At 43.1% G+C, this 13193-nt stretch overlaps 1 protein-coding gene across 1 annotated transcript in view; it reads left to right on the top strand.

The window, feature by feature from the left end:
* LOC126353813 (uncharacterized) overlaps positions 1 to 13193 on the top strand; it is a 328822-nt gene that overhangs the window by 184471 nt on the left and 131158 nt on the right. The window contains exon 5 of the mRNA XM_050002966.1: positions 11704 to 11902. Coding sequence (XP_049858923.1) covers positions 11704 to 11902 — 199 coding nt within the window. The remainder of the gene's footprint in view (positions 1 to 11703; positions 11903 to 13193) is intronic.

Raw genomic sequence — 13193 nt, 5'->3', positions numbered from 1 at the left:
GTTTCACTTTCTTTATCAGACAGTGCGCTACAGACTCCGTCCCCTACGCCGTCACCCCTTCACAGCAGACAAGCATATCGCATGTCTCTGCAGTAATGGTCTCCTAGGAGGTAGCTGCTTTCGGTCCTGCTGGAGGAAGAAATTTTCAGCGACAGTAATTTGCCATCAAAATGAGGAGAGATGGTGGGGTAAAATCCCTGGGCACCACCCATTGCACCAGTGTCTTGGACTACATTTTTTATCTCGTAACAGTGTCTCATGGAATGAGGAGATATGACATTGTTGATGGTGACCCGTCTAAGATGTGTGAATGGTAAGAAAGACGAACCACTTGGTGCTATTCGAGACGTGGAGACTAAATCTCTCTATACTGTCATCACTTTACAAGATAAATATAACACCGCACACACACAAAGAAACACACACCAAACACTCCCTACGTTCTCAGACAGTGCGAGGAACGGAGCCATTTGGAGCGGAAGAAGTATGGTGTTTCCCCATACATAGCTGAATCTACCTTTGGCATCTCTCGGCCATCAGCGCTCGGAGGCTCTTTAGGGCCATATTCAGTGTCATTGGAATGCAAGGGTGATCTTGCAGTGCCTTCCCTACCGGAGAAAATTTTGTGATAAACAGAACGGAGAAAAGGTTTTCAAGACAATTACCGAATCAAAAGCCAGTAACACAGCATTTCTTGCTTAATTATAGACACATCAAGAAAAGTTTTGCATCACCACGATTCTCAGAACTCCTGAAGATAGCCGTTGACTGTGGATAATGCATCACAAACAAAGTTTCTTTGACTGTTCAAGGATGTCACTAAACCCGCCTAAAGATGTAAACAACCGTGCATAAGCAGCGCCTATTAGATGGAGGGGGTCCCACAGCCGATCAGTCCCAGTCATTCCACCAGGAGAGAGATACACGACTGTAGTTCAACCATGATTAGACGGTCAGTACTACTGTTCGATCGCGTCCACATTGTTACTTTGTGCTAGGAAGGGCTCTCAACAAGGGATGTATCCAAGCGTCTCGGAGTGAACCAAAGCAATGATGTTCGGACATGGAGGAGGTACAGGCAGACAGGAACTGTATATGACATGCCTCGCTCAGGTCGCCCAAGGGCTACTACTGCATTGGATGACCGCTACCTTCGGGTTATGGCTCGGAGGAACCCTGACAGCAACGCACCGTGTTGAATAATGCTTTTCGTGCAGTCACAGGGCGTCGTGTTACGACTCACTGTTGGGCAAGGGGTTGCATGATGCGCAACTTCACTTCCAACGTCAATGGCGAGGCCCATCTTCGAGCCATGACACCATGCAGCAAGGTACAGACGGGCCCAGCAACATGCTGAATGGCCTCTCAGGAGTGGCATCACGCTCTCTTCACCAATGAGTGTCACATATGTCTTCGACCAGACAATCGTCGGAGACGTGTTTGGAGGTAACTCGATCAGGCTGAACGCCTTAGACACACTGTCCAGCGAGTGCAGGAATGTGGAGGTTCCCTGCTGCTTTTAGTGGCATTATGTGGGGTCGACGTACGCCGCTGGAGGTTATGGAAGGCGCCGTAACGGCTGTACGATACGTGAATACCATCCTCCGCCCGATAGTGCAACTATATCGGCAGCATGTTGGGGAGGCTGCGTCTTCATGGACGACAATTCGCTCCCCCATCGTGCACTTGCGAATCTCTTCATTAAGGGCAACGACATCGCTTGACAAGAGGGGCCAGTATGTTCTCCAGACATGGACCCTATCGAACATGCCTGGGATACATTGAAAAGGGCTATTTATGGACGACGTGACAAACCAACCATTCTTAGGGATCTACGCCGAATCACTGTTGAGGAGTGGGACAATCTCGACCACCAGTGGAAAACAATGTCTTGATGAACTTGTGGATAGAATGTCACGACGAATACAGGCATGCATCAACGGAAGAGGACGTGTTACTGGGTATTAGAGTTACAGGTGTGTTCAGAAATCTTAACCACCACCTCTGAACGTCTCGCTGTATGGTGATACATCATGCAATGTGTGGTTTTCATGAGCAAACAAAGGATGGAAATGTTGTTTATGTTGATCTCTATTCCATTTTTCTGTACAGGTTCCGGAACTCTCGGAACCGAGGTGATGCTAAACATTTTTTCATGTGTGTATTAAATTTTGCTACATGATTTATGACTTATTGAATGCAGGAGATGGAAAAAGAATGCAAAAGAAAATTATGAAGATGTTCAACGAGATTACACAACATCATTATCATATTTATTTGAAAGAAAGAAAAAATTTCAGTTTTACTTTCATCTAAAAATCAGTATTTAATTTCCAAAAATTGCAAATTGTACCAATAAGTATACTTGTTTCTTTTGCAAATTGCGACATATCATGAAGAATGTATCAACCATGTAAATTTTACCTATATTTATTTCAAATAGTATAGTTTCCCAGTTAAAAGTTTTTAAAGCGAATGTTTTAAATCATTTTATGAGATAATATCTTTCAGTTGACAGTTTTCTCCTTTGCACTGCTACACTAATGGAACTACTTAAAATATCTTAAAATCTTAATTGTGTGAAGATATAATGGAGGATCGAAGCCTGTTTTTGATAATTTTCAATTATGGAAGTGAACTTGTCCAATGATACCTGTGATCATAAATGACGAAATATTCTTATATCAATCTCGATATTAGGAAAACAACTTCATTTTATGATTCATGGTTTGTATGATGTGAGGTATGGAAGATCTTTCAGCGAATACGAACTCACCTGAAATTGAGAATATGTCTTAACTGTTCATTTCAAGCCGTAGCAGTTTCTCCAGCTGAAGTTCCTGCGTTTTGCCGGACGCCATTAGGAATTTCACGTGAGGGAGCATGCGATTCATTACGTAAATGGTCACTTAATTCGTATCAGCTGTCCACTGTAAATCGCAGCCATATAAGTCCATGCAAACTTATCACTTCAACATTCTTCAGTTTTATAAGGAGGCTCGCACCAAAGAAGTAAATCGAAGATTTTTTTATTTTTCAACTAAAAAAAGTGTTCAAATGTGTATGAAATCTTATGAGACTTAACTGCTGAAGTCATCAGTCCCTAAGCTTACACACTACTTAACCTAAATTATCTTAAAGACCAACACACGCACCCATGCCCGAGAGAGGACTCGAACCTACGCCGGGACCAGCCGCACAGTCCATGACTGCAGCGCCTAAGACCGCTCGACTAATTCCGTGCGGCTTTTTCAACTTATTAGTGTGGAATGTTTAAGAGAACACAAAATCTATGGGATAGGCGATGTTTTACTGAAATTCTAAACTTAGCGTGAACTTCAATGCGACATGCTTTTCAATAACTTCCCGAGCGAAATTCTTTCTGGAAGTCTTACAGAAAATCCAATGGGATTCTGATCATTTGTAAAGTACACCAGCCGCAAGGCATAAGAGCTACATACACTGTGTGAAACCGACAGCACTACTAATGCGGGGTTATTAAACACAGTTCTACGAAATCTCTTCACCAAAGAAGACAATGTAGATATTCCACGATTCGAATTTAGAAAAACTGCCAATAATAGTGACTTAGAAGTTCATTTTCGGTGTAGCCAAGTAACTTTATTCACTTAATAAAGGAAGGTATTTCGTCCCAGATAGCGTACTAATAAAGTTTCTTTCACGATAAGCTGATGCAATTACCCCATACTTAGCAGTCATATACATCCGCTAGCTCGAAGAAAGTTTCGCAGCAAAAGACCGAAAGGTTGCACGGGTCTAATCAATACACATGAAATAAGAGTAATCCGGTGAATTACAGACCCATATCACTGATGTCGATTTGCAGTAGGACATTGGAAATATATTGCGTTCGGGCTTAATGAATTACCGCGAATGTAACGGTCTATTGACATATAGTCAGCACCGATTCATGAAACGTCGCTTCTGAGAGACACAAATAGCTCTTTATTCGCAAGAAGTAATGAGTGCTGTCGATGGGGGATCTTTAATGGATTTCATATTTCTAGAAACCCAGAAGGCTTTTGACACTGTTCCTCACAAGCGACGTCTAATCAAACTGCATGCGTATGGCGTGCCGCATCGGTTGTGCTACTGGATTCCAATCTCCTGTCAGGAAGGTAACAGTTCGTACTTGTAATCAAACTGCCTGTTTATTGAGTATCGCCTCGGCTCTGCGACTGGATTAGTGATACCCCGGAGTAATTGGCGGAATTTCATCGAGTAAAGCAGAAGTGATATCTGGCGTTTCCCAAGGCTGTGTTGTATGCCCTCTGCTGTTTTTAATCTACGTAAATGATTTATGAGGCAATCGGAGCAGCCCTCACAGATTGTTTGCAGATGATGCTGTCATTTGTCGTCTAGTTAAGTCGTCAGCAGATCAAAATCAATCGCAAAATGACTTAGACACAATACCTGTATGGTGCGATAAGAGGCAATCTCTGCGAATAAGGAGAAGTGTAAAGCCATTCACACGAGTACTGAAAGGAATCAGCTAAATTTCGATTACATGGTACATCACACAAATCTAAAGGCTGTAAATTCAACTAAATACGTAAGTATTATCATTACGAGTCACTTATACGGGAAAGATCACATAGGTAACGCTGTGAGGAAAGCAAACAAAAGACTGCGAGTATTGATAGGAACTTATAAAATGCAACGAGTCTACGAAATAGGCTGTTTACACTACGCTTGTCGGCACTCTTCTGGAGTATTGCTGTGCGATGTGGGATCACTATCAGATAGAACTGACGGAAGACATCGACAAAGTTCTAAGGAGGGCAGCTCGTTTTGTATTGCAGCAAAACTGGGGAGGGAGGATCACGGATATGAAAAGCGAGGCAGTCATTAAAACAAAGGCGTTTTTCGGTGCAGCGAGATCTTTCCACTAATTTTCAATACCAGATTTCTCCTATAAATGCGAAAATATTTTATTGTCGCTGAAGTACTTCGAGAGAAACTAACATCATAGTAAAAGAATTGAAATCAAAGTACATATAGAAATATTTAATTGTTCATTTTTCCCACGCGCACTTATAGGGTGGAATCATAGACAAATCGTCTGAACGTGGTTTGAAAAACCCTCTACCAGGCACTTAAGTGTGAACTGCAGAGTAGTCATGTAGGTGCAGACCTGTTGTGGTCGCCAAGGCCGTAAGTCAGATGGCCTGCTCTTAAATGTGTATCTATGACTATCCGTTTCCTTAGTTCCAAAGCTGTTTCTCGTTTAGGGCATAATCATCAAACGTCGTACTAAAGACGATGCTGATTCCCTCACGGTAGCTAGCAGCCTATGCCTCCATTAGACATGTGGATCAGGTCGCCCAGAGCAGCGGCAGGCGGTCGTTGTTCCGCTAGACCGAGGCCCGCTAGCAACCGAACAAAAGGTCTGAACACTAAGGCAGTGGCTGCGTGCAGGGCGCGCTCCATTAGCGGATAAAGGCGGACCCTGCCGCGCGTGACCCTACATCGGCCCAGGAAAATGAAACCTGCGACCCACTCCACACCATCGCTCTCACGGTTGACCTGCACATCTCTTCTTTGTCTGTTGCGTTATTTATATACCCTGAAGCGCCACACCCGCATTCATATACAGAGATATGTAAATTGGCAGAATACGACGCTGCGGTCAGCAACAACTATATAAGACAACAAGTGTCTGGTGCAATTGTTAGATCATTTACTCCAGCTACGATGGCAAGTTGTCAAGTTTTAAGTGAGTTTGAACGTGGTGTTATAGCCGGCGCACGAGCGATGGGACTCACTATTTTCGAGGTAGCGATGAAGTGTGGGTTTTCCCGTACGACTATTTCACGAGTGTACCGTGTATATCAGGAATCCGGTGAAGCATCAAATCTCCGACATCGATGCGGCCGGAAAAAGATCCTGGAAGAACGGGACCAAGGAGAACTGGAGAGAATCGTTGAAAGTGACAGAAATGCAATCCTTACCCAAATAGCTGCAAATTTCAATGCTGGGCCGTCAACAAGTGTCAGCGTACGAATTATTGAACGAAACATCATCGAAATTGGCTTTCGAAGCCGAAGGTCCACTCGTCTATTCTTGATGACTGCAGGATGCAAAGCTTTACGGCTCCTCCGGGGCCCGAAAGACCAAATGGGACAGCTGATGACTGGAAACATGTTGCCTCGTCGGACGAGTCTCGTCTCAAATTATATCGAGCGGATGGACGTTTATGAAGACAACCTGGTGACTCCATGGACCCTGCATGTCATCAGGGGACTTTTCAAGCTGTTGGAGGCGCTATAATGGTGTGGGGCGTGTGCAGTTGGAGAGGTATGAGACCCCTGACATGTCTAGATACGACTCTGACAGGCGACACGTACGTAAGCCTCCTGTTTGATCACATGCATCCATTCATGTACAGTGTGCATTCCGACGGACTTGGGCAATTCCAACAAGACAATGCGACACCCCATACGTCCAGAATTGCTACAGAGTGTCTCCAGGAACAACACCCTTTTGAGTTTACATACTTTCACTGTGCGCCAGACTTCCCAGACATGAACATTATTGAGCATTTGTGAGATGCCTTGCAAATTGCTTTCCAGAAGAGATCTCCAACCCTCTTACTCTTACGGAATTCGGGACAGCCCTGCAGAATTCACGGCGTCAATTTCCTTCAGGACTACTCCAGACATTAGTGGAGTCCATGCCACGTCGTGTTGCGGCACTTCTGCGAAACTGCGGTGGCCTACATTGTATTAAGCAGGAGTACCAGTTTCTTTGGATCTTCAGTTTACAGTGTCGTGTAAAATTTAAGAAGGAAGGTAGCCTTCGCACGACGCGTCACCAAGTAACAGAATTCAATTAAACTCGAACCAAACAGGGAAATAACTGCTTCAGTATAGTACATAAGATTACTGAAAGAAATACACGATGAACCGAACACGAATGACACTTTTATTCAGAAACAACAATGCCACTGAAGGCATCGTGAATTTTATGGGACCGTGTACGCTACAAAAGGTGGGACATGATTGTTACTAGCAAAGTGAACACTATAGATACTAGTGCATCACCTGCAAGCGTGTTCCAATGTAGGCCACAAGCCTGGTAAGGAGTTCTTGTGGTTGGTATTCTCAACGCATCTCACACGTGCTCGATGGGATTCTAGTTGAGGAAACGGGCAAGCGAATCCATTTTCCAAATATCGTCTCCTTCAACTGCGCTGTTTGATGAGCTCGCACATCATTATCCATAAAAATGAAGTCAGGATCGGATTCATTACGAATTTCTAAAATCATTTGGGGAAATGGCAACCAAACGACTACTCACGTTGGTGTGTATAGAATGCATGAGGCTGGCAATATACCATATGACTTTCGGAAAAATGTCATCCACACAGTTCCGAAGACTGCATGAACTGTTAAATGCGAAGATTATCGGACAATCAGCTTAACAGCTCAGGCATGCAAGTTGCTGATGAGGATAATATGTAGAAAACGGAAAAGAAAATCGAGGATGTGTTAGGCGACTATCAGTTTGGCTTTAGGAAAGGTAAAGGCGCCAGAGACGCAATTCTGACGTTTCAGTTGATACTAGAAGCAAGACTAAATAAAAATCAAGACTACTGCAAAGGATTTGTTGACCTAGAAAAAGCGTTCGACAATGTGCAAGATGTTCGAAATTCTGGGGAAAACAAAAAATAATTGTGATTCTGAGATGAGGAACTTACCACAGGAGAGAAATTCGTGGCGGGCCACATCAAACCAGTCAGACAACTGATGAATCAAAAAAAGAAAAAGGACGTCCGTCCACTCTTGTAGCATTATGCATCCCAACACCGTAACACCTGGACCTCCGAAACGATGACATTAGACAAAGTTTATGCGTGCATTACTTGTATCTACCACTCACCAAATGCATTCTCCAACATGGTGGACATGCAAGAAGGTACCCACGTCAATCAACCACCTTTAACACGCGCTCAGTATCACGCTCCACAGTAGCATGGTGGCTGCACGTGGGTGGTGTCTTTGCCTGAGGATCAGTACTTTGTGTTCAGTTTGCACGTGCTGATCGTCGGCATCGTTTGAGGTGGTGCCAAAAGCTGAGGGACTGCATAAAGTACGCCTGGGTTCGCGCCCTCTTCTCGTACGAGTGTCTGAATACTGATTCCTGACACACCCTTGTGTGGCGAGAGGTGGGAGCAAGTAAAGCAACCAGTAACATTGTCGAAACGGTCGTTTTGTTGCTCAGCTTCTTATGATGTGGGGAGGTATAACGCTGCCTGGGGGTACTGACCTCCAGATGTTTGAACACGATACAGTCACCAGTCAATGTTAAAGTGGGACTTCACGCATTCCAAATGTGGGCGTTTTAAAGAATTCATCCTGATTCGGCCCTGACTTCATTCTTCCGGATGACTATGCGCGAATGCATCGAACGGCGCAGGTGGAGGAGCTCTTGGAACGAGAGGATATTCGCTGAATGGACTGGCCTCACCGTTGCCTCCACGTAAATCCCATCGAGGGAGTTTGGGGCGCCTTGGGGAAACGTAATGCACCTCGTGGACGGGCACAGACTACCACCCGCCGTGCGGAGTGGCCGTGCTGTATCACCGGTTTGTCTCCAAACACGTCGTCTTCGAGTATCAGAAATTAATCCAAGTTGTACCTGTGAACAAACCCGTCGTCAATACTGTGGCGTCCATTCTACACGGTTCATAACACGATGCTGCGGACCCGATCATTGGTCACGATAGTCCTTCGCGGAATGATGGATGTTCATTTTACTGCCCCACAGAAATCTTTAACGCGTCCATACTGGTCCTTTACTTTGAACTGAAATGCTGTAGTGAGTTCGAGCTTTCTACCCGTAGGTAGCGCTCTTGGTAACTGTGAGTATGTTTACAAATAATGTCAGCCTCCTGCATCTTGATAGTGCTTCCGTAAGCTAGCGCTGCCCCTAGTTATGTGAGATGTCATGACATCCACTGTGGTGGTAATACGCGTACCAGACTACATCTTCTTCCATCGGTTCCGTCTCTGACAGCACAGCAATGCACAACTCGTTGGTAGAGATCCGTACACACCTTTTTGTCAATTCTGTGGGAGACGGATCGTTTGTACATATTTTCTGTAATATCAGTTTGCTGCTCTCTGAAGCGGAACATGTGTGCATTGCTTGCGCCGTTTGACTGGTTCTCACAGTGGGTTGGTCGTTCTTAGGCACTTCTGACAACTACACCGGCGCAATCAGTGGGACAGTAGGCGGGGCTCTGCTTCGCCTCGCCAAACAAGCAACATCCAAATCATGTGGACCGTAGGATGCTTCGAGATGCCAGTTGTACTTCTAGTAACCACTGCCGTACCGTGAGGGTGGGAGCCGGAGCGCTCCCTCAAGGCCCCTCTAAAGGAAGACTGGGCGCTAGGAAATCACAGCGGAATGCAGACTTAACCGATGCCTGGACTCACAGACAATGCTCTCCTCGCTGATACTGCAGAGAACCTCCTTATTCCTTACCTTATCAGTCCATTTAATTGTCAACATTCTTCTGTAGCACCAGATTCTTCTCGGTTTTCCTACAGTATGTTTCGCTGCCATACAATGCTGTGCTCCAAACGGACATCCTCGAAAATTTCTTCCTCAAATTAACGCCTGTGTTAGATACTAGTATACCTCTCTTGGCCAGGGATGCACTTTTTGCCAGTGCTAGTCTGCTTTTCATGTCCTCCTTGATGAGACTGTAATGCATCTTCACTTTCAATGAGGATATCAATGTTATCACCATTATCACTGACACCCTTGAATTTTAACCCAACTATTGAACCTTTCTTTTATTTCCGTCATCGGTTCTTCAGTTCGTAGACTGAGGTATAGGACGAAAGGGTTCATCCATGTCTTACACCTTTTTAAATCTAGGCGCTTTGCTCTTGACCTTCCAGTGTTATTGTGGCTTCCTCCAGCACACCATTAATTGAAAATAATTCATATATAACTTGCACCAAAGACTTGACTTTTAGACTGGGCTGCACAGTACTTTTCTTTAAGCCGTCATTTGCGCTTTGCTAAATAAACGAGATTACTAGAGATTAAAATAACCTTAAGTATGTTAACAAAGGCATATTTTTCACATTGACTACTCACATACATTTACACAGCATCACAGAATTCCTCCAGGGATATGATGGCGATAATTTCAGCTACACAGAGACTCCATTTGCAACAATAAACACATCAGGAGCACCACACATCACTGTATTACCTTTCCTACAGCCCTTCTACTACTGTGAGTTACTATTGCCACGCAGCTACCACTACCAAAACACACGCAAGTATTCAGGCAATAACCCAAGCAATTTAGCTGATAACATTGGAATCCAGATTATCCTCTTGTACGCAGCGTTCGTTGAATATAAACAACGGAGAAAAGACCGGCAATCGGAGGCGAAATCAGCTGAATTATCACAGCGAATTTAGATTTCAATTATTACATAGTCGTATTCAGTGCTAATGTTATAAAACAGAAGAATCAGGAACATACATGAGATAGTTAACAGCGAATCGTAAGTGCAAACACAAGCACGAAACAGTTACATACCATATAACACCAGGTGTCATCAGTCCAAAGTGTCAGGTAATGAAAAATATTGGTTGATTCAGGACACGCAGCAGTCTCACATAAGCTGTAGCCGTTACATACATGATGGAAGAAGAAGGAAATATGGCGTCAGTGATATGTGGTCCCTCTATTGAGGCACCGGTGAATATACAATTTTCAAAAAAAGTAATTTTTTATTTCTTTTATACCTGTAGAACAAAAAAAAACATAAGTAGCGGTTAAATCATAGCAAACAGATCACGAGTGTGGAGCAATAAGTATGTTGTTGTTGTGGTCTTCAGGCCAGAGACTGGTTTGATAGCAAGCTCAATAAGTGTTTACAGGAGAGTATGAAATGTACTCCTGCATTATAAACTAATGGTACATCCATTTACAGTTCCATACTATAGGGAGAAATACAGAACTGAAAATAATGTACCAAGACAATTAAAATAGAAAGCATGAAAATAGTACAGTAAAATATGGTGTACCATCTCTGGACACAAAGTAAAATCATATAGGTCGTAAAAATTCTTAGTGGCAACTTTCAGCTTACAGCATAACGATGTAGAATAAAGCAGCATTGCCATGTTGCAAAATATTAAGATATCCGGCGGTGCAAAAAAATCATTACCTCAATATTCTGACAAACACGGTTACCAATCCGGCCGGGATGGCCTAGCGGTTCTAGGCGCTACAGTCTGGAACTGCGCGACCGCTACAGTAGCAGGTTCGAATCCTGCCTTGGGCATGGATGTGTGTGATGTCTGTAGGTTAGTTAGGTTTAAGTATTTCTAAGTTCTGGAGGACTGATGACCTCAGGAGTTAAGTCCAATAGTGCTCAGAGCAATTTTGAACCCATAGTGCTCAGATCCATTTGAACCATTTTGAACAGTTACCAACTGTCTATAAGAAGTCATCATGTCCCTATCGCTAATACTATGAATTAGGAATCCCTGAATATCGTTAATCTTTACACAAATATACAAATTGGGAATACTGTGATTATTATACCGCGGAATTCACCAGTCCAGAAACGATTATCTCATCCTGAAATGATGCGTTTCTTGATTTGATTTCTTTAATTGTAAGCTGAAATTAATTCTGAACTACAGTTGCTTCGAATTCAATTATGAAGTGTATCACCAGAAAGACGGACTATATATGGAGCGTGCTATACCAGATATTTTGGATAACAGTTTTATTAATCAACTCGACAACCCCAACTTAGTGAGGAAAACTGTGTGCAACTCCAGGAATGTGAACGACATCATTTTGCTAATTATTGGTAACGACAAGAAAATTGAGAAAACGGTAAATATATTCATTGCGTTACATGAAAAATTGCGTGCGACATTCCACTAGACGAGTCCATTAATTTCTTGACCAAAACATTAGAAAAGTGGGTGGTAAACACAATTTTGGCATATTTATTAAGGAAACTCATACGTATCTTATAGTAAATTACTAGTAAAATCACCCACCTCACCATGAAAATGCTTTCTTGCATTCTGCTTTCAGCAAGTTGTTCAACTTACCACTTTCTCATAACGAGCAGGAATTAGCATTTGACACAGTTACCTATACTGCAAAAACGATTAATCACCCTGCTCATTACAAACTTAACATTTTAAAAAAAATAGTAAGATCTATGACAATAATACAGTACTACTGTAGGATTGAAGCCCGGGGAATGAAGACAACATGAAGCAATATATTTCACTGCCATACTTCGGGCTCTGTAGAACAAAAATTGCAACAGTTTTCAGGGAATATAAAATTACCATTTCATTTACAACTAATAATAACTTGGGGCTTATTTAGGTAATAACTTAGATAAAAGTGTCTTACATGAATCAGGAGTATGTAAAATACCGCATGTTACATCGGATGAACTGGGCGTCGACTCGAAGTCGGCCAGTGAATATGCAGTGATCGACTGGCAAGGTGCGGTAAAGAGATCAGAGTTTGACACTCACCTGATCCAGAGCGGCTGTGAAATTCCACCTGCATTGGTACAGGTTACGTTTTTGCATCGTGCAGTGAACAGATGGTTTATGGACCTATTGGAGGAGGTTGAGGTTTCTCATCATAAGATACCCTCTAACGTCCACCTGCTCAATGAGCAGATCGCGGTGAAATATTTTCACTTCTGGGAACTTTTTGAGGATGATCTTGTAAAAAGAATGGGATAAAAAGACCCAATTCAGTAAGTCCTTACTCACTTCACTTACTTATTTGGCCGATTAACAGGTTCATATTAGAGTACGGTTTCCTATGTGCATTTTTACTCTTTCCACCATCCTAAGGACTATGGATTCTGGCCTTGGTACCTTAACAGGCTAAATGCTCCTCACGTCTTTCTGCTTACACTTATTCCTGCTGGGTCGTCCTCATCGACTTCCGACCTCGTCACGACTGTTCTTACGAAAATCCTCAAAGCACTTCCGTAACTGTTACATAAATATTAAAAAACGTACTTATTCGCAAATTTTACTCTAAATTCTATCATAGCGATTCTAGTACAGTGTTCTAGCTAAGCTCGCTCTCGTCTTCGTTTCGCAAGCTATCGCGATGCAGCTGGGTTTGTGGAACAACTTTAGAC

The sequence above is a fragment of the Schistocerca gregaria genome, chromosome 1 (assembly GCF_023897955.1).
Source record: "Schistocerca gregaria isolate iqSchGreg1 chromosome 1, iqSchGreg1.2, whole genome shotgun sequence".
NCBI classification, from domain to species: Eukaryota; Metazoa; Arthropoda; class Insecta; order Orthoptera; family Acrididae; genus Schistocerca; species Schistocerca gregaria.
This window is presented reverse-complemented; position numbering and strand designations above follow the sequence as displayed.